The following is a 23,529-nucleotide window of genomic DNA, read 5'->3' as shown; positions in this document are numbered from 1 at the left end:
ATACTTTGACCTACTGTAAAAAAAAAAATCTGTCATACTTAACTTGAAACAATTTGAGGTGAGTGTTCAACAGATGTTTACCATTAATAAACGCATGTTACCATATATATTTTGAATGGTCGATAAACTATGATTTTGAAACCCTCAATTGCACGCTTTTATTGACTTTGGGTGTATAACAACCATAGAATTTGCAAAATGCTTACTTTAAACGAGATTGTTGAAAACCCTTCACCATCAACGTGTTTGACAGTAGCCTGCCTCAATTTAAAAACTGGTCATACGCAGAACAAGCTCTTGTGTATCGAATTAGTTGAGAGATATAATACCATATGCAGGTGATAATGGAATATGGGAAGTTGACGATAGAGAAGCTGAAATCATCCCGTTTATCATTAAGTTGAGTTGTTAGTTTGCTGTTTAATATCTATTTTCAATAAAATATCTAGATATGAAGCACAAGTGGACGACTCTGTGATGTCTTATTTCGAGTTCACAGGGATATATCGAATCGACATATGAGTGAAAATTAGCAATGTTAATAAATAAAACGTCGTCGATATATATATATATATATATATATATATATATATATATATATATATATATATATATTAAATGGTTGTAAGGAAAGAATAAGCAGTCTTCTATAATAGTCATATCAATGCTACGTTATAGTAATAAACTGTCAAGTCAGTAGAATTTGGTTTCATTTTCGAGTGTAATATTTACTATTTAGATATATTTCTTACATATACGCTTTTTGAATAAATATTTCCTACATATATACTTTGTAAATACATATATATTTTCTACATATACACTTTTTAAATATATTCCTACATAGCCACTTTTGAAATATATTTCCTACATATATACACGTACTTTGTAAATATATTTCCTATGTAGACACTTTTTAATTACATTTACTGGATATAATATGTACAGGTACGATTATGTAATTGTTGACATCAGTGTGGTCTAAAGAAATATGAATCCATACTACTTGCGGATCCTTGCATACAGTATTAATGTGACAAAAATCTAGAAAAAGAACAAGAGCCACGAATACCCAAATATGGCCCTGTAATTTTGAGTAAAATAAAGTATCTTCATTCCAAAATTCCAACATGGTATGAAATAGCTTAGACCTAGCTGCAATAATGTAGCCCTCTCTGATTTTTTTTTTTGGGGGGGAAGGGCTACAACTCCTTAGGATCTCCGTAATGGTGCAAATGCGGGAGTGATTCACTCCCGCAACATTTGCGCTCATTCTAAACATTTCCTGACTTTCTTTACGTAAATAAAATGATATTCTATGTTTCTTAGTCAATACATAAATTTACAACCTGCAACTTAAGATTTGTGAGGCTCTATTCTACCGTTTTCAACAATTTCGATAAATTCCAATTTCTCAATTCATATTTGTGCGCCATGTTTGATGTACTGAAGTTTCAACTTCCGATTGTCAAGTCATTTGCATATGCCATATAAGGTAGTATTTACATCAATGGACAAGTATGGAGGCGAAAGCTATTTCGTCGGTATTAATATTGAAAAGGTTTGAATTTAATATCAAGTTAAAAACCGAACAGCAGAGTGTAAATTCTTTCTGCAACAATATGATTTTCCTTTCTTTGTCGAAGTGGCTCGAGTAACTACATTTTCGCGCTGATTGTCAATGTTTAGGTTTTTCATTAGATCCACCTACGAGATCTCGCGATAACAAGCATGGCGGAGCAGACGAAGAATTTTGCATGCTGTACATTATATTTAATGAAAAACACCTTTATTAGACATGCCCGATCACAAAGTTGGTACTCCTTTTGGTGTAAACAACATTTGGGACTATAACACAGAGTTTATTATCGGTTATTCATAAAATTATTTTGCACCATTACGGAGATCCTATGGAATTGTAGCCCTATCCCGAAAACGTCAGAATAAAAAAAATTTGGATAGGGCTACATTATTGCAGCTAGCTTAGACCCTCTTCTTTATAAATCCAGTGTGTTTTTTCCGCGAAAATTCACGCATATTGAAATTATAACATGCAGAACCCATAACAGTTGAGTTATTTTTGTAAAAGTTGATAATATCCAACAATATGCACCAAAAATTTGTATAACCCCCAGGCCTCGATCCAATAAATATTAATGAATTGTAAATTAGTATATTACATACTGCATAGAAGTTAAGAGGTTTTTTGGATCGAGGCCTGGGGGATAAGTGAATTTTTACTTTTTATGTTCTGCAAATAACCGGAATTTCCCATTCCATGCACGAAATCCGAATACTTTTCCAAACTTTTAATACAAATCGTAATATTTAAATATTATAGTTTGGGATTGTTCCATTGTCTTTTTAAGAAACCATTAATTATTCAAAGTTAATAAAATATGATTATTTCAAACAATATTATTGAAATAAAACTGGATCCGCGCCATCGTCGAAATCAGGCTACGTACATCAATCGATTTTGCCCCAAAGATTTCAAATAGATTATATGCTCAATTTATGAACTTGAATATATATGTAACCATGTTAGGGATAGTTACAAAACCCTTGCACTAGTTAACAGTTTTAGTTATTTGATTAAACAATTACGAAGCTATGCCCTCCAATCCACTCCAGATACAATCGAGATCCACCCATCGTCTGCGCCGCGCCTTCACTTCCACACATTTTCTTTATACGTTATCACACTATATATATTTTTATTATCTGAAGACCGTTGAATTTAATAAATATCTGGCTTCACATGTTTCATCTTCGTGCATTCAGTTTTCTTGGCACTGATAAGCATGTTGAAATCGCTGTCGCAGTACATAAAAAGGGTACTGACTAAAACCCGGTCTCGGTCCCGGTCTTCGGTCTCGGTCCCGTGACTAAAACCCGGTCTTCGGTCCCGGTCCCAGATACTTTTATTCGATACAAACATAATATATCAGGATATTTGAGCCCCATTTCTCAATAACTTACGTATGATATCTCATGCCTGCATTCTGATAGTAAATTGATCATATTATTTTCTTCTTTTGTAAAATAATATGTGAAAACTCCGGGACCGGTGGGACCGAGAAGTAAAAACAGTGCTAAAAGCCGGTCCCGGTCTCGATATTTTTTATTTTTCCTAAATAGCCGCTTTAATCTACCTTTTTATTCAAAAATATAAGAGTGTTATATTCAATGACATTCCTTTGTATGCACATGTATGTTTCTGATTTATTGTATGTTTGTGTTTTATTCCAATTTTCCTTTTTAATGTCAAAATCGAACTCAACTACGTGATTTTTTTCTCCCAAATGAACGCGTTATATTACATTTTCATAAAAAGATAAGGATGTAGAAGAGAAATAATATATATGTAACACCTGACCACACGATTGATAAAATTTTCAAATTCAATGTTGGTGTATTCCGAACCGGGTCTCTGTATATGTACATGTATACGCGGGTTACTGCTCTCTCTCTCTCTCTCTCTCTCTCTCTCTCTCTCTCTCTCTCTCTCATTTACGAGTGTATCGTGAGAATCGCATTAATTTGTTAAATTATGATGTTATATTAGTTGTTATAATCAGGGAAGAAAAGTCTCTATGTAAATATTAGAATAATACAAAGTAGAGTGCACGTGCAAAATATGAGTCCAGAATGTACGATGTATGAAGTACTTTAAAAATTATGTTCATGAGTGAAATGAAAAAAACAACAACAACCAAATATTGTCCTTAAAGAAACATGATGAATAATTGTTGTTGATAGCGAAACAAAATGAATGTGCACTCTTGTCAACAACCCCCTCCCCCGGCCCTTTCCAGAAAGATTCTGAATACAAGAATAATGCTTTTGAAAAGCAAATGTTATACCTCCGTAATCGGATATTCAGGGCACATTTACATACTTTTTGGTCCATCCGTCTGTTTGTCAGTAAAAACTTGCACCTTCGGCATAACTTTTGAATGCATGTTGATAGGGTTTTCATATTTCACATGTGTACTCCTTGTGACAAGACCTTTCTTTACATGCAATTCTTCACCTTTCAAATTTGACCTACTTTTGAAAATCTTTAACCTTAGTCATGACTTTTGAATGGTTAGTAAAAATACACGAGGGTATAAATTGCTTCACGCAGGCATACTTTTCATGAAGCGCTAACAGTAGGCCTATTTGTATTTTCAAAACTGAAATTTATTTCTTAAATGAATTTACATGTATGTCTTACATATTTATAAATGTAGATTTCATTGTTTGTAAAGTGAATTTATGTCAAATTTATGCACTTTGAAATATAAGATATTTTGAAAATAGGAAACAAACAGTTTTTGTGCAGCATAATTAATACATATATGTTTGTATATATACGTATATAGCTATTCACAATAAATATAGTTACCACATAATATTACAGTAAAAACATTCCATAGATTATTTGAAGATCATCTAAACTCAGAGGGTATCTTCTGTATAAGTATACAGAATCTGACATTTTTGGTGAGCATGACACACTTTTATAGATACTATAAATATATTAGGTGGATTTTTTTTAAGCATTGTATCTAAAAGAACCACAAATGAAAAAAATAAAATAAAACTAAGTATCAAGTAAGAAAGGAAGAAATATTTTATAGTTATTATTTATTGGTTATTTACAAATATATGTAAGATATATACCCATATAAAGAGATCGGGTTTGGAATACAAAACATGAATCTTTGAAAACTGATTTTGACAGGAATAGAAGAAATAAAATAAATGAACAAATAAACTAACTGTAAATTACAAACAAATACACCAGGATAAGTACATATATATTATTTCCCTTCTACATCCTTATCTTCTTATGAAAAGGTAGTGTAACACGATCATTGGGGACAAAATGTCACGTACATGTATAGTTGAGTTCGATTCTGACATAAATATAAAGAATATTGGAATAAAAAACCTACACACACAATAAATCAGAAATATATGTATACATAGGGATGCCATTGATTATCACGTCCTTATATTTTTTATGAAAAGGTAGATTAAAGCGGCTATTGAGGAAAAATGTCGAGACCGGGACCGGCTTTTAGCATTGTTTTTATTTCTCGGTCCCACCGGTCCCGGAGTTTTCACATTATTTTACGAAAGAAGAAAATAATATGATCAATTTACTATCAGAATGCAGGCATGAGATGTCATACCTAAGTTATTGAGAAATGGGGCTCAAATATCCTGATATATTATGTTTGTATCGAATAAAAGTATCTGGGACCGGGACCGAAGACCGGGTTTTAGTCACGGGACCGAGACCGAAGACCGGGACCGAGACCGGGTTTTAGTCAGTACCCATAAAAAGACTTGGAGAGCCGAGGGGTGCCTAACTCGATAGGCTACTTAGATGCGAAGATATATTGGCCTATCCCATATTGTTTAATGGTTTCTAAAGTTATAGTACAATATATTTGTATCAGACAAACATTAGGCGTCCACATAACAATACAAAGGATAGACTGTAGACTACAAGTTCCCTACAAGTCTCTGAGCTATCTACAACATTCGTTCGGTTGTTGATTTGGACCTACGTCATCGGGTACCGTTATATTTCGACACACAGCTATTCCGGTCCATTGCATATTTCATCCGTCAGAAATAAATATATAGAAATACATACAAATATGAATACGAAAAATATATCTAGCAATATGGATCTTGTTTTGCTTTTAAATGAAATTCATTGACAAACAGAATTACATTTTATCTAATTAGCAAAAATACAAGGCAGTTAATAAAAAGGGATAATAATAATGAATAATTCGAAGGAAAAAAAAAAAAAAAAAAGGGAATGTAAAAAGAATGTTAACGAAAACAGTGTATATTTCATTGTTTAAATTATATTTATCATTGAAAATTCAGTCTCAACAGCAAATATTCAAAACCACAAATCTTATAACAAAATAAAAAAGACAAATGGAAAAAAGAAGAAGATATCATTAATACTGATTAAAATAGAGGTGAACATATGAATGACACTCGTTCCTGAAGTAAAAGTTGATTTGATTTGAACATATTTTATTGTCTGGACGTTATTACAAACGGTTTGAGCACAAGTTCTTAAAACTTAGAACGTCCTCTCCTATATGATAATTGATTACATATATGATAATGTTCAAGAAATGAAACACAAAGGTATATCAAAGGTCAAAAATGATTAGCTTTCATAAAGCAATTATATCAATAATTATATCTGTAGATATATAAGTACAATTGATTAATATATACATGTATGTACAATTGATAAATATATGCATGTAGTACGTACAAAGTAATCGTTATGCAAATTCCATCAACTAAAAACGACCAGATCTCTTTATAAATAACTGAACATAGGAAAATAATTCTTCATTTTCTGTGGTACTGATTGCGTTATCTCCCCATAATAATACCTGTGTGTTTACTATATGCAAATTATTCATTCTAAAAATAGCATTAAATAGGTCATTTCTTGGGGCGGTGTATTTTGCACATGAGAAAAAGAAATGGTAAGCATCTTCTACTTTACCACAAGTACACAAAGGACTGTCAATGATATTACATCTAAATAAATCTATATTCAATACACAGTTGTGTCTTAGTCTCGTATGGATTACGTTCCAATAGCGTTCTCCAAAAGAAAAAAAGGATGGAAGGTGCGATTTTTGGAGGCGTAATTTTTTTTTAAACGAGCTAAATGTCGTAGATTGCCTTGTTCCTAGGGGCAAGGAATTCCATTCACGTACCCCTCTTGATACAAAAGATGATTTATAGATGTTTAATCTGCATTTAGGAATGCCATAATTTTGCGATTGTCTTGTAACGTAATTTGATTCATGTGAACGAATATTTGGTAAAATTTCTTTCAGATACTCGGGTACCATATTGTGATAAATTTTGTACATAGTTATTCTTAATTTTGTCAATCTTCTAACAATAAATGGTTCCCACCCAGTTTCGAAATATAGAGATTTCCTTGATGCCAATGATGTTAGTCCAGTAACCAATCTTGCTGTTGCTAACTGTAGTTTTTCAGAATTTTGATTTGAATACCCACCCCATACTTCAGATGCATATTCTAGAGGAGGTCTAATGAAAGTAGTATATAAAATAGCTAAAGTTTTCAAACTGACCTTGAACTGTAATTTTTTAAGTAGTCCAAGTTTTTGATAAGCATTGGCTAACAGCGAATCAATGTAAGCTGACCATGTGCGATCATGTGAGAAAGTGATACCTAGGTGTTTATGTGTTGATACAAAATCTAAATTGCAATTTTGAAAATGTAGACAAGGTAAACATGAATTTTTCTTTGTACAAAAGAAGACGGCTTTTGTTTTCGAAGGATTAAAATTTAACAGTCATTGTTTAGACCAAGTAAAAGTTGATGTATTTATTTTTTAAATATATTATCCTACATAATTAAGTAAAATATTACTAAGCATTATAGAACGAAGAACTGAACACATTATTAAACCAGCTGTCTTACTTAATTTAGTTTGAGTGTTTGTAACATGGAGGAAGTGTCTGATAACGGAAAAAGGTTTCCCTCATGCATTTTATGTAAGGTATGAACTAAACCTAATGACAGGAAGAAATGTGAAAGTGTTAAAATAAGCAAATTTTATGGTGGATGCCAAACTACAGATGTGTTAATTCACCATGGAGTTAACCCCTTGATTGATAAAATTCTTGTTTCTATTTATGTGAAAATAACATCCGCTTAATTTTGTTTGCACACTTACCAAATATATATGCAAGGAGGGGGTTTGGTTTTATTATATGTAGCAGTATCAGAATAAGATTTTTTAATTAGTGAATTCGTTTTATAGATGTTATGGAGTTAATGACAATAATTAAGGCATTTTGAAATACACATAGGTCTAGATATTATTGTAATAAATGATCCGGATAGGAAACTAATGAAATTAGATAAATGGAACATATTTTACCTGATGATGAGTTCACGTGAACATTTTCTTAGCCTAATATAAAATAAATTATCTCCATATGGCTAAACTAAATGTTCATGTGTTATTCTGTATATGTACGGCTACTTTTGTAAACCAAATAATGAAATTATTCAGCTGAAAATAAGACGGTCCTAACTTGTTATTGACGAATAAGTCACGCAGTCAAATTGGAACCGAATTTCAGGGCATGAAATTGTTGGCATTACTGGTATATGTCTCATTGATATTATACATACATCTCAAAATCACTAATCCCGTGGGGATCCGGGTTAGAATAGTTCCTTAGTACCCCTTGCTTGTCGTAAGAGGCAACTAAATGGGGCGGTCTTTCGGATGAGATCGCAAAAACCGAGGTCCTGTGTCAATTGTAGTTCCATATATTCAAAGAAATATTCCTTGCGCGATTTTTCTCATTTCCTCTTCTTCTTTTCTCTTAATATTTGTACCCCTGGTTAGGAAATTTTGTGTAATTTGTAGAAAAGTAAGTAATTTTAAGTAAGTAATTTTTATTTAAAGTCGGAACTATATACAGGTAAACAATAAACATGAGCTAAGAGCTCTTTAACCGACTATATAGCATTAAAAAAACACAAAGCACTAATGATATATAATTGCATGCATAGACATAAAAACAGAAATTTGAAATAAAACAGGACGCATACATGTATACAGACATCACAAGTGATTAGTCATGCATATATATACACAGGGACCAGCTATATTAAGATGCGTGTGCAGCACTGAAAACAGTTTGCAACACAAACATAAAAATATGGATTTATACATAGAATAAATAAATATGCATACCTAAGAGACAGAGCGGAGTAAAAATAAAACAGTTTAATTTGTACATGTAAGCTTAGAAGCATAGTTAGAAGTTGGGTACCTGTAAAGTGCGAAACGAAATCGAAACGAAACGAAATCTACCGAAACGAAACGAAATCTACCGAAACGAAACGAAATCTACCGAAACGAAACGAAACGAAACCTACCAAAACGAAACGAAACAGATTGTATAACCGAACTCTTTTAATTATAATAATTAAAAATGGTATCTTAGGCCCCTGTGAAAGTTACAACATATAAATAAAATTCGCCTCCCCTTTGATGTAGGCTTTCGGCTTGACTGTTACAAAGTTTTAAAAGTTGGAAAAAGGGGGGGGGGGAGTAAGCACAAAGTACATATCCGTAGTTGATTAAATGACATGTACAATTAGTTTCGGATCCATAAATTTCAGAACCGAGGGTTACAGTCTCAGAGATCTGGGGAAACACACTATACGAGGGGTGGGGTCGCCGACGTTGGATCCGCCTTTGGGCATAGATACATTGTTTGAAGAAGCTGGTGTCTGAGAAAATTGAAAGCAGGAAGAGCTCTAGCTTAACCTTTTATTTTATCTCTAACTGCTGAGGTGCGAGTACTTTCAATAATGGAAAAACTCTATACATTTGGGCAATCTCTACCCAGAGTTATCGTTGTAGCGTAGCGTAATACGCCCTCTGGTGAGAGATTGACATTTGGGGTGTTGCTAAGACGGGGAATTGAAAACGGGACGGAAAACGGGATTTTTTTAATGCAATAATATTAGGAGGAGGTCGGCATTTTGTAAACTGAAAAGGCTTATGAACAAGGGAATTTTAAGCAGAAATCACAAAGAGAGCGGGAGGACATATTCAGAATCCACCGTTTGATATACTACATACAAATACACAATATCCACATGTATACATATATTTGTCTTTAGAACAAAAATACTGAAACATGTATTTATGCCCAAAAGCGGATCCAACGCCGACGACCCCATCCCTCGCTTAGTGTGTTTCCCCAGACCTCTGACCTGTGAGACTGTAACCTCCCGTTCTGAAATTTATGGATCCGAAGCTAATTGCACATGGTATTTATGTGCTTTGTGCTTACCCCCCCCCCCCCCCCCCCCCCCCCCCCAATACCATTTTTAATTATTATAATTAAAAGAGTTCGATTATACAATCTGTTTCGTTTCGTTTTGGTAGGTTTCGTTTCGTTTCGGTGGGTTTCGTTTCGGTAGATTTCGTTTCGTTTCGGTAGATTTCGCTTCGTTTCGTTTCGATTTCGTTTCGCACTTTACAGGTACCCTTAGAAGTTAGATCAAAACTTTAAGATTTAGGCAGGAGAGGCTGGAATTTGCATGAGCTGCATTTACAATTTAATTCCCCACACCAATTTTGAATATAATTTGAGAATAGATTATATGATGTAATATTTCTTGCTTCGTTTGGCAGAGTTCCAGAGCTTTGCTGCCTCATATCTGAAAGATTTAATCCCGTACCTGGTTGTTCTAGGTCTTGGTACTTCCGCTGTATTTGTATATCTAAAATTGTATGAATGGTTTTTTATAACCAAGTGTATACAAAGGAAATATTTGCTGTTGGTAGCTGAGGCTACTTCCTGAGGTGCACTCCGGCTGTTTACACACATGTGAAAAACACGTGGATTTGAGGGTGGTCTTGTTTGCGGGTAATTTATTTTCGAAAATGCCGCATAGGGTGTTGTTTTTCTGGTGTCGGCAGATGAGATAGATAATATAGAACGTGTCTGACTGCGTTATTCGGCATCAATTTTGTAAACTGATTTTTAATGATTTTTCCCCTCTATAGTAATATATAGTAAAAATAATTACTTGAAGATCGTAGCGGCTAACCGATGGGCTAGGTATGGTGGCTGATTTGTGCCATATTACACTTTATCGTCTTTTTTGTTATATCGATGCGGCGAAAAGACAAAACGATATTTAGCATCTTTTACTCCCAAAATAATGAAAGGACGACAAAATGATAATATTCGCTACTTTTCACCTCAAAATAACGGAAAGACGACAACGTGTAAAATGGCACAAATCAACCACCATACCTAGCCCCTAGGCTAGCCGCAATGATTTTGAACGCAGCCCAGGTGTGGCGCATTAAAGATCCCTCCCTGCACAAAGGATGTAAGCGCCGAGCATTGGCCTAAATTATACAGCCCTATACGGCCAATGGTGACGTCCCCATGTACGTGAAAAATTCTCGAGGGGGACATTAAACAATATACAATAAATCAATTATCTATGAATATTGCTCAATGACATTTAGAGATCTCATCCGGTCAGAACTAGGTGTTACAGACAGTTTAATAAAAGATTGTTTAAAAATTGTTGGGTTTTTTTTGTTTTTGTTTTTTTTTTTTTATCGAAAACTGTACACACTTTCACACGAAAATATATTTTATTGATTTAAAGCCTGACTGGCTCTCCGTAAAAAAAAATCTAAAATTTAAGCAAAAAACTTGAGGGGAGACCCTTTTATGGAGACGATTCTGCTATATAATCACAGGCACCTGAAGTATGATTATGATTAACCCCCCTCCCCCCCCCTTTTTTTTATTATTTTTTTTTTTATTTAATGGTGTGGGGTTTTGTTCTGTTTTGTTTTTTTGGTTTTTTGGTTTTTTTGTTTTTTTGTTGTTGTTGTTGTTGATGATGTTTTTTGGGGGTTTTTTTTGTTTTTTTGTGGCAATAATTTATCTGAAATGTGTGAATCTCATCCGTTTCACGCTTTTTGTACGCTTTAGAGATTGGTCTTCTACCGGTTTAACAAAATACCTTAAGTACATTAAATTAAAATTGTAATTACGTGGAAAATGTGCCCCGAAATGGGGATCCCCTGTTTGTTTACAAATTTTTGTGTATTTTATCAAACCGGTAGAAGAACAATCTCTAAAGCTTACAAAAAGCGTGAAACGATTACATAAATCGAAAGAGTAATGAGATAGACCGGGAATTCACACATTTCAGAGAAATTATTGCCACAAAAAAAACAAAAAAAACCAGGGGGTAGGGTGGGTGGGAGGGGTAGTAATATTCATACTTCAGGTGCCTGTGATATAATAACACCCCCACCCCCCACCCCCACCCCCACCGTAAATTTACTGTATAGTCTATTTTCCATGGAGAACAGCTACATGTACTAGAGGAGCGCTACTACTAGTATACAAAACAGGCTTTCTCGGGGAGCATAACAATGTCTTTCTATAAACAAACTATATTTCACAAGGTATATCACGCCGCCATCTTGGTTTTCTTTTTTACCAGCTGCATCGCTTACAATTTTCGGCAAAGAGTTTGATATATGATCTGACCTCTCGTATCGTCATGGTAAACTGGAAATAAAGTCCATTTATCAGCTATAACCAACTGTCAAACATCGTCTACTGCTTTTCAAATGCAAAACCTCAGTGAAAGGGGGACCCACCTACCCTGGGGGTCATAATTTTAACAATCTCCACTATGTTAAGAAGCTTTCATGTAAATTTTAGCTTTTTTGACCCAGTGGTTCTTGAGAAGATTTTTAAATGACCTCACTCTATTTTTGCATTTTTGTGATTATCTCCCCTTTGAAGGGGGTTGGTCCTTCAATTTAACACACTTGGATCCCCTACACCCAAGGATGATTTGTACCAAGTTAGGCTGTAATTGACCCAGTGGTTATGGAAAAGATTTTCCTATCTATCAACATGTAAAACTCTGATCTCTCCCCCCCCCCCCCCCTTGTAGCCCCATTCTACCCCTGGGGGCCATGACCTGAACAAACTTGAATCTACTCTATATCAGGAAGCTTTCAGGCAAATATCCACTCTTATGGTCCAGTAGTTCTTGAGCTGATTTTTAAAGATTTTCACTAAATATTTGCATTTATTTTATTTTTTATTTTGATCCCCTATTGTGGCCCCACCTTGCCCCTGTGGGCCATGATTTGAATAAACTTGAATCTCCACTATGTAAGGAAGCTTTCATGTAAATTTCAGCTTTTCTGGCTCGGTGCTTTTGAGAAGATTTTTAAATGACCCTACCCTATTTTTGCACTTTGTAATTATCTCCCCTTTGAACGGGACTTCATTTGCACAAAAGTGAAATCCCTTCACCCAAAGATGCTTTGTGCCAAGTTTGGTTGAGATTGGCCCAGTGGTTCTGTAGAAGATGAAAATATAAAAAGTTTACAATGCAGACAACTATCAATTAAAAATGCTCACTTGAGCCATTGGCTCAGGTGAGCTAAAAACGGCCGTCACATTTTGCGTCTTTAAAGAACCCTCACTTCTACAACCCTGAGCGCTAAGCATAGGTGAAAGGTGAAGATAATGAACAGTGATCAATCTCATACATGTTGCTCTTATAAGGAATGAGAGTTGGGCAAACACAGATCCCTAAATTTGTGGTACTTCACCTACATCTGGTGATGTCTCAATATGAGTGAAAAATTCTAGAGGGGACATAAAACAAACAATCAATAGCATTAACAATGTTATTTAAATCTTTTACACTAATGACTTTACCAAGTTTAGCCCCACCTTCAAGTCAGATCTTTACTCCAGGGATTATGAAATTTAGTTTTTGCTCCACTCCTAAGGCCCCGGGGGTGCAGGAATCCTGAAATTTACAGTTTATGCCCCCCTTATCCCAAAGATGCTTCTTGTTCAAAATGTTTCACACTAAATTTGAAAAGAATTAGAATAGTAGTTATCAAGAGAAAGTTAGAATTTTTTATTGTTCACACATTCAATAACAGACTATATTTTGGCCCCATCCCGATACCCTTACCCTGGGTTGACCAAATTTACAATTTTAGTAAAGGACTATCTGCTCTTTCTAAATATCCATTTATTCTCAATTTAATATCAATAGCACTAATGATGTTATTTAAGTGTTTTACACATAAAACACTATATACCAAGTTTGGCCCCACCATGGGATCAGAACCCATACCCCGAGGGTCATGAAATTTACAATTTTCATAGAAGCTCCCTTGCTCATCATTACAATACTATATACTCACTTCCTCTGCTAGATGCCCAGGAGTAAATAAGATTTTTAAAGAAATATATCAGTTTTATAGTTTTTACCCCAAAATTTAGGCCCCTTAGGGTGGGGAGTCATGAAATTCACAATTTCCGGTCTCTTTCACCTACAGATGCTACATACCAAATTCGGTCAAGATTGGCCCAATAGTTTCTGGGAAGAAGTTGTTGACGGACAACAGACGCACGACGATGGACGCAGACCAATAGCAACAGGTCACCTGAGTGACTCAGGTGACCTAAAACTGTTCAATATAGGATTAAACATTCTTTTTGAAGAATTTATCGATGTGTAAACTCCGGACATTTTACTCACAAACTGAATAAAAGTGCGAAGCACTTTTATGTTAAGTTTGTGAGTAAAATGTCCGGAGTTTACACATCGATAAATTCTTCAAAAAGAATGTTTGATTCTTATAATTCCAATTCATTCACTTCATAAACAATTGCAAAAATTTGAATAGTTTCCCCGCACTATGTTATTTGTTTTCAGGCGTGTATGAATACATCGCGTTTTCGGATTTATTGATGTGTAAACTCTTGTTCAGCTTTATTTTTGTCCAATCAAAACACTTCTAATAAATAACATTGGAATTATTTGTTAATGCTCACTGTCTCCAGACCCCGTCTGATTAAAACCACACCCCTTCTCCTTACCCTGATGGTCTGATTACCCCCACCCACATTTCTCCTTGCACTCATCAGTGTAAGGAGAAGGGGAAGGTAATCAGATTGACGCTCACTGTCCCGATAAAAATGTCCCATCCAAAGAAAAGAAAAATACTCAATAACAATCTGAATACAGTCTAATTTATTGAATTATTGGAATGTAACATAAAAATATTTGGAATGTAAATTTTAATATACAATTTACAAAAATATAGAATACTTTCAATTAAAATCACTACAAAACTGGCGTAAATTTAATGCTTTTTCGTTAAAGAAAAATGCACACAACCTTTTTTCGAAATGTTAGAGAAAATGCAAATTACTTATATACATATCACACAAATCATTTTCCCATTACATCAAATCTTACAGGAATGTTTCGAGTTATCAAATTGAGCGAATTTGTAACAGAATATTTAGAACAAATAAATTTGCCATTTCATTTTGTTCACTTCATTGGATTATTTCAAACAAGAAATATGTGCAACAAAACTACAAAAATATAAACTTGATAAACATGATAAAAGTTTCATTTCTTTTATGGTATTTAACACAAAACAAGATAATTCTCTAAAAATATGAACACTATACAACTCATTATTTCAAGCTAACATCAGTGAACAAATAATGGCCATCACATAGCATGCCATTAATCTGCAAATATCATTCATTCATATGTATGAAGTTGTTGGATACAAAATCAAAGTATATATTTAGTAACAAGACCTCTAAAAAATACACACGAGAAGTATGTAAAGAATTCAAACTAGATCAAACACAAAACATACTAAAACTAAGTAAAAGCATTCGTTATAAAATTCAGATACACACAATGGTCTATGTATAGAAACATATGAGATGCATAGATAAAATTGAAGTGCATAGACTAAAAACAGTATAATTGTTACTTTGTCTTTTCAAAAACTAAAATTGATAAAAACAAGTACAGTATTATGAACATTCCCATCAAACAAAAAGGAATATCCTGAACTCATTGTGTTCATCTGAACAAAACATCCTCTTCACAAACAGGAGGTGCACGCATATTGACGTTCACAAATTAATTTTGATATGTTTATTATGAACAAATAGTCACAAAATAATTGGAATTCTAAAGAAAATAATCTAAACTACAATATACACAATCACATAAAACATTGATTATCATTCATTTCTTAAGGGGGGGGGGGGGGGGGGGGGGGGCATCATTCCTTTGCAAATTGTCATTTTCATTACATAACTATATAACTCTTTCCCTGCATACCACTTTCAAATCTAAAACAGCTCAAGAAAATATAAAACTACACTTAGAATAAAACTTCATGATAATTGCATAAAAACATGGTGTTCAGTGTTGCTCAAAATAGAATTGATCCTATAAAACTATAATCAAGTAGGGACCTATCACAACTTGCTTGATTTTTGTGTCGATGAATGTCTTTCAATAATGGCTATTGGAATTAATAACAAGAGGCCCAATGGCCTTATTGGTCACCTGAGTATTAATAGTCAAAGTATCACTAGCTTCAAGAGTTATGAAATCTATAATAATTTTCTGTTTTGCATATCTAAGCTAAATTCTAATATTCAGTACCAAACAAGATGTGTTCTTAAAACACAAAAGTTCCCGAAAGTGCCCATCTTAATGAAAGACTTTACATAGTATATGTTATATCAACTAGAGTCAGAACCCTGGGGTTGCAAAATTCACAATTTCTGCTTTTACCAAATATGCAATTAGTATTTCTTTAGTATCAGCAAAGAAGAAGTCTTTCAAATAATAAAGGCATTTAATTTTGGCCACAACTTTGTTCCAAAATTCCCTACCCCCCTGAATCATGAAAATTACAAATTTGGTAAAGGGCTCCTTCTAAATATCCATTTAGTTTCAATTAAGTATCAATAGTAATAAAGAATATGTGATTCAAAAGTTTTACACTTAAACACTATATGCAAAGTTTGGCCCTGACCTGCAGTCAGAATCTCTGCTCCGGGGATCAAGAAATTTAAAATGTTCATAGAGTCCTTCACTTCCTGTTCTACATGACTATGCATTTACTTTAGAATTTTCTTACAGATGTGTGGTTGTAGAGAAGATTTTGGAAACTTGGTCAATTTGTGGCAGATTTTGCCCCACTCCTATGACACCAGGGATGCAGGAGTCCAAAAATTTATCATTTCTGTCCCCCTTGTCCAAAGATGCTTCATAACAAATTTGAAAAGAATTCGAAGGGCAGTTATCAAGAAGATAAAAATATTCAATTGATAACACACGACAGATGACACACGACAACAGTCACAGACCAATAGCAATAGGTCAACCCAAGTGACTAAGGTGATCTAAAAGTCTGATTTACTTTAATTAAGTCTCAGAGATTTTCACTGTGCTTCTGGGTCTAAATCATACTGTGGGTGATTTTTGATGTGTTGTTCTAAATCTGATTTTTCCTTATATGATTTGCCACATATAATGCATTCAAATTTTGAATTTTTGTGATTTTTCATGTGCATTCTTAGAATTGCATGAGTGGCATAAGCTTTACCACAGATATTACACTCAAAAGCCTTGTCTTGGTGAGTTTTCATATGGAGGAAAAGATCGAATTGTTTGGCATAAGCATTGCCACATACATTACACATGAAAGGCTTAACATCTTCAAGAACCCTAGGATGAGACCTTAAGTGCACATTGAATTGATCTCTCTGAGTAAATTCCATGTCGCAAACACGGCATTTAAAGGTTTGGTTTTCTTCACAGTGTGTTTGCATGTGATTGACAAGTTCGCAGTTTTGTATAAAAACTTTGCCACACTGTTCACATCTGAATGGACGTTCCCCAGTGTGGCGTTTCATATGCAAACGTAAATGACATCGCTGATTGAACATATTGCCACAGAGTTCACACTTAAATGGTTTGTGTCCTGTGTGAGTTCTGATATGTAGATTTAAATGGCCACTTTGGTTGAATGCCTTGTCACACATGGTGCACTTGTAAGGGCGATCTCCCGAATGTGTTCGCTTGTGAATCTTGAGTGTACTTGCCTGTCCAAAACCTTTACCACATTCGTCACAGGTGTACGGCTTTTCACCTGTGTAAGAGATCAGAATACATGTCACAAATGATAAGCATTAAACTATTCATAAAAATCATCAATTGACTTTAAAGAATGATACATCCCACAAACTGAAGAGAATCATGCAAAACAAACAAATTGAAGAGAGTGAATATTTGGACATGAATAAACAAACCATATTAAACAATGTCAATATGATTTGTTTCACTTGTTTTAGCAGCTGTAATCCACAGCTTTTTACACACATTTACTTACCTGTGTGTGTTCTCATATGAGTTGTGAGTATACAGCTCTGTGCGAACGCTCTCCCACAGACGCCACACTTGTAAGGTTTCTCTCCCGTATGAGTTCTCATATGGACTTTGACGTGGCTCTTGAAGCGTATTTTGAGGCCGCATTCTTGGCATTCTGTGCCCTTGTCCTCCGCGTTATGCTGGTTCATGTGCTTTCTGTACAAGTGCAGGTAATTGAACTTCTGTCCACACTGGGAACATGAAAATGGCTCTTGTCCATCATGGGAGCGCATGTGAGCATTGAGGTCGAACTGTCTTTTAAATCTCTTATCACATCGATTGCACTCAAATTTACAATGCTTTTTGATCATTGTGTTAATATTCTTTGCCTCCTCGTTTGAACGACAAGTAATTGTTACACTGCCTTCTTCTTCTTCTTCTTCTTCTTCATTAGATGCATAGTTACTGGCCATCCCTGTCAGAGCTGCAGCTATGTCCGTATTAAGGTTGCCTTGATTGTCATAGTACTCCGGATTCATTGAAATGCAGGCATTTTCTCCTTTAGCTAACTGAATGTTCAGTTTTCCAGTGTTCTCAGCACCTAAGCCATCGTAAGGCACTTTGTTCAGTGGATCAGATTTGGTCATCACAAACCCATTCATTCCATTGACTGGCTGTATCTGAAGAGGTTTGGAATCTTTAGATAGGCCTCGGTCGTACCTATCATAACACAGTGCTGATTTCTTAATGAACTCTTCCTTGGCACTGTCTGGAACAAAAACGAGGTGCATGCCTGGGGGCAAAGTGCCATTTGTTGGAACAATGTAACCATTGTTTGAGATTGGAAAGGCATCTTGTGAGATAACTTTAAACGTTTCTACATTATTATTTTCTGATGGTACTTCATCACCAAGATCTGATGAGCCATTAGTGTATCCATCTGAGGAATGGTCAGTCGTCTCATCAGCGGAATTTTGGAAGCCATCTTGAGATATCACCTGCTCATCATCATCCAGTATGTAGGTGTAGGACTCCACATCCTCTTCCTCTGAAGCTAGGTCAAGTTCATCTGGTTCTACACGTCGTGTTGGGGTGCAAAATTTTCTCTTTCTTCTGGATTTGGATTGTTCTGGAGCTCGAAGTTCTACAGACATTTTTCTGATCCATCTAAAGAGACCTACAATATATAAGTACAATAAATACATGTAATTCTCATTTTCCAAATTAAAACTATAGAATTAACTCTTTCATCATTTAATCAATCTCCTAAAAATGATTTCCAAGTTTTGGAAGCAAAGAATATTTTATTTTCATTTAATAAGAGTATGTACACATCCACATCTTTCTTAAATATACACTGTACATGATACACACACACACATATATATATATATATATATATATATATTATATATATCCAAATTTATGTGAAAAATTGCCTCGGTGTCCGGTAATCAATAGGTAAAAAATTAAATAAAATATGACACCACAAAAAAATGACATAAAACGTAAGCGTTTTCAGACGATTTACATTAAGAAAACAAATTATGTTGTTATGATCACTATAACAATATAATGATGTCACAATACAGAGGGAGTCATTTGGAGTATATTATTGTGACATAATACAAAGAATTTACATTAACATTAGTGATGGGAATCGGTGAGAATTTCATAATCGATGATTGGTTTACCATACCTAACTAATTATATCGATTATAATCGGACATAGAGAAATTCTATAATACAAGTCATTTAACTACTGAAAAAGTGTAAATAAATATTTTCTACATTTATATTTGTTGTTTCTATTGCTGAGATTGTGTAAATGAATATTTTCTGTTTGTATTTGTTATTCATTTACTGTCTTAATATCTTTAATTACATTTATAAAAGTCAATACGATTTTCCCGGGTATGAATACTTTTGCTTTCATGTACGCCGCCATTACAATAAACAAAACTTTTAGGTTAATAGATAGGTCACAGAAGGAATATTCTTCAAATCCTGCAGTCCTTGAGAAAACAAAATCTAAAAACCGATTAATTGGAATAAAATTTTCATAATCGTGCACTTAGAATTTGCCAACAATCGACTGATTTTCGATTATAATCGATGATTGGAATACCACTAATTAACATATTAAGTGTAGGTCTAAATAAGCGAATGAAGTATTTTTATTTTTCTCTCCTTTCCACTAAATTGTCTGTGAAAAGTTGATCATGTTTATAAAAAGGAAATAATGTTAAAATGTCCATTTCCATGCACACAATTGTCTAAATGTTCACTCAGTTTTATTTTATGGTATTCCAGTACTTGGAATGTGCTGCGTATATGTACACAAATTCTGGCTCTAAGAGTTGTTCCTGTCTCTCCAATATAGGATTGTCTACATCTGCTACATGTAATAACATATATCATGTATATTAAATTCTTTGAGCCACAAGACATATCCACATTTACGGTGAATTCCTTTCCGTTGAAATCGAAAATCTGTCCCTCCTTTATATATGGACAAGTTTCACACTGGGGATCGTTGCATCTGTTGACTCGGAAATCAGATTTTCTATGAAATTTGGATGGGCATGGTATTCAACAGAGATTTTGTGTATTTTTTTCAACAAATTCATAGTCATGTAAATTAATTTGTACCATAATATCACTTCAATTTACTTGCCATATTCACTGTCCATTCCATCAAATCAAGTTTGTAAAACATATTGACAAATTTCTATGGTTAATAATTCCTAAATGGACGCTTGACCGTTAAGTAAGGCATGAAGTCTTGGTTAAACAAACAACTAATCAACAACGAGTCTTAGAAGTAAGCAAGCATGTACCTGTACCAAGTCACACAAAGGTTAAAACAGGTCTTGTTTATTACCCAAAAAATTACAAATTTTCTAATCATGGATTATATATCAAATCATACCCCAACCCCCCAAAAAACAACAATAATAGTGAGGATGACTTACTAAATCATATAATGAATGAATTAATTTTCTGCTCTTAATTTTGAACATTTTAAAGAATTTTCCAGTTTACATAATTCTGTAAAATAATTGTTGACAATATTTGAACAAGTTTGAAAACAGTGAGTTTTTATGAGTACATTTATTTTTATAACTTTATCAACATGAGTACCAGGAACAGTACATACTAATAATTACATCCATACAAGCTTATGTAGGACGATTTTCATAAGGAGGTATACTCTTTTTTTTAAAAGATTACTTTCTACTAAAACTGCATTTTTTTTACTATATAAAGTTTTCAATTTTAAAATATTGTTGTACATATCCTCACCTTTTCATCCAAATAAAAAATTTATTCTGGTGTAGTATTCCTCCTTAAAGCAATATAAGCTCTTTGACTAATTCAGTTGTTGCAAAAATGAGCTAGCTATTATGATATATGTTTGTATGGAACTTTAACCATTATTATCAATAAACTTAAGCCTTCAGAAGCATGGACACAATTTGAGCCGAAATTTTATTTTTCCATTTTATAATGCTTATAATGCTTATAACTAAGAAATTTTTAATAGTTAGCAAATATTTTAATGTCAGTTGTCAACATGCATGGGAGGTATGGAGCTCACAATTCTTTGTTATGTATACAAGGCTTGTGCCATGTATTTGTTTACATACCGAGCTAGGTTAAATATAAGTAAAGGTTTCATTCAAAGCAGATTTTTTCAACTTACAAGTTAATTTAGAACACAATTAGATAGTTTCTAGTGTTTGGCTCATCTCATTTTGTTTTAAACATGCTATTTTTTATCAAGCAATCTATATGTAAACAAAACCATGGCACGAGCCTTGTTTACATAACAAAGGAGTGCTGTATCTCACTTGTAATTGTGTAACTCATAAACTGATACATGTATTCAAATTTAGGTTGACCATTAGAAATACTTTAGTTTAAGCATTGTAATGAATAAAAATGAAAAAATAAAATTTTCAGCTCAAATCGTGTTCATGCACCTTTTAAGATTTTATCTGGAGTTAGCATGAAAAAAAAACCCATTAAAGACCCCCAAAAAATACTGAAGGGTTTCTTCATGGATTACTGGTGGGCAGTCATTGTTATTTACCTGGAATTTACATGGCCAAGAGAGCAGGGAGTTGTATATAGTTTTAATATACACAGGACATGTCTCAGGGGTATCTGCAGAGTTTGTGTGGTGATGCTGATTGTATAATGGTTGTATTCCTAATGGTAGCTGACACACAGTCTACACCCACCCCTCTTTCTCTCTCTCTTACTCTCAGTCATTGACTCAATGAATAATTTCTTTTTATAAATATAGAGGTATCATAAATTGATATATATTATTTCAATAAGTTGTAAAATTTAGAGAATTAATGTGCGAATTATTGTTTGATTTCTGATTGTGTAATTTATAACACATGTATATAGAGGGGGGAAATACAATTACATATATCAAAATTGCACTGTTCAGGGTCTTTTTTAAATTTTTTAATTATGAGAAAATGGCAGTTGTGGAGCTGTCAATGCTATCAAAACTCAGGTATAATCTTTACTCCTTACACCCCACACTTTTAAATCTACACAAAATAACTACCATATAGCCATAAGCCAGGCGAGCTTGTTGGAGCAGCTGGCGTTTATTATGTAACGCCATACGAATACACATATACATGTATATGTACAATGCCATAATTTTTGTAAACGACACTAACATGTACAAGTATTATGAAAAATATGTGAAACGAAAATATGAAGTACTGCTTTGAATCAAGTGTTTAAAATTTTAACCCCATCACGGACATTAAAAACCGCCCAGGAAAAACCATAGATGGTTAACTATGGAAACCTGTGTCCGCGCAAGTGTAAACATCTCTGGGGCAATGCCGGACGAGTATTTAAGCAGAGCTGCAGAATTAAACATTGAATAATGATAGTAATATGAGCTAAACTTTGATATATAAAAAATAAACCTTGAGTGCCTCGTGTGAAGCGTTGGCTTAGAATGACCACACACAAGACTATTACTCGAATTCACTAGAATTCTATTGGCCTTCGTATGACCCCACCTACTTTTTGGTGCTTTAATATGTTTTTATCATACAATATTTTCCCTCTATTCTACAAAACACAGGAAAAATCTAGTATACTGGGCTTCCTCAAGATCTAAAGAATGCCTGTAATTATGGGCTGTTATTGTTATCAAAACACCTCTCCAGGGTCCCTCCAGACCACCATCTCTGCAGATATGTCACTCCAACTGAGATCTATTGTTAAAAGTTTGATTGACAGGCTACCTACCATTGATCACCATAATGGTAAAATTTGGGTGGGTTATCAACATTAAATTTCAACTAAAGGTGCAGAACTCCTGCAAGAAAGATCAAAATGAACCGAATTTGCAACACGATCTAGAGAGACCCACAAAGAAGTTACACAACACATTTCAGCTTAAGGATTGATTGTAGATTGTTTTACATCCCTCAATCTCAATAATATTTCAATCATATGGAGATGTCACCATTGCCGGTGAAGGGCTGCAAAATTCAGACCTATGCTTGGCGCTTACAGCCTTTCACCATGGAGGGATCTTTATCGTGTCACACCTGCTGTGACACGAGACCTCGGTTTTTGCGGTCTCATCCGAAGGACCGCCCCATTTAGTTGCCTCTTATGACAAGCAAGGGGTACTGAGGACCTATTCT

At 34.1% G+C, this 23,529-nt stretch overlaps 1 protein-coding gene and 1 long non-coding RNA gene across 2 annotated transcripts in view; one reads left to right on the top strand and one right to left on the bottom strand.

Moving 5' to 3' along the window:
* The window catches only part of LOC125645906 (uncharacterized), a 22,830-nt gene extending 6,098 nt beyond the window's left edge, over positions 1-16,732 (top strand). The window contains exon 3 of the long non-coding RNA XR_007359485.2: positions 16,604-16,732. This is a non-coding gene — a long non-coding RNA (uncharacterized LOC125645906). The remainder of the gene's footprint in view (positions 1-16,603) is intronic.
* LOC125645902 (zinc finger protein ZFP2-like) overlaps positions 14,652-23,529 on the bottom strand; it is a 13,401-nt gene continuing 4,523 nt past the window's right edge. The window contains exons 2-3 of the mRNA XM_048871893.2: positions 17,856-19,010; positions 14,652-17,615 (exon numbers count right to left, since the gene is read on the bottom strand). Coding sequence (XP_048727850.1) covers positions 16,906-17,615; positions 17,856-18,987 — 1,842 coding nt within the window. The 5' untranslated portion in view covers positions 18,988-19,010 and the 3' untranslated portion in view covers positions 14,652-16,905. The remainder of the gene's footprint in view (positions 17,616-17,855; positions 19,011-23,529) is intronic.

This window comes from Ostrea edulis, chromosome 6 (genome assembly GCF_947568905.1).
Source record: "Ostrea edulis chromosome 6, xbOstEdul1.1, whole genome shotgun sequence".
In the NCBI taxonomy this organism is placed as follows: domain Eukaryota; kingdom Metazoa; phylum Mollusca; class Bivalvia; order Ostreida; family Ostreidae; genus Ostrea; species Ostrea edulis.
This window is presented reverse-complemented; position numbering and strand designations above follow the sequence as displayed.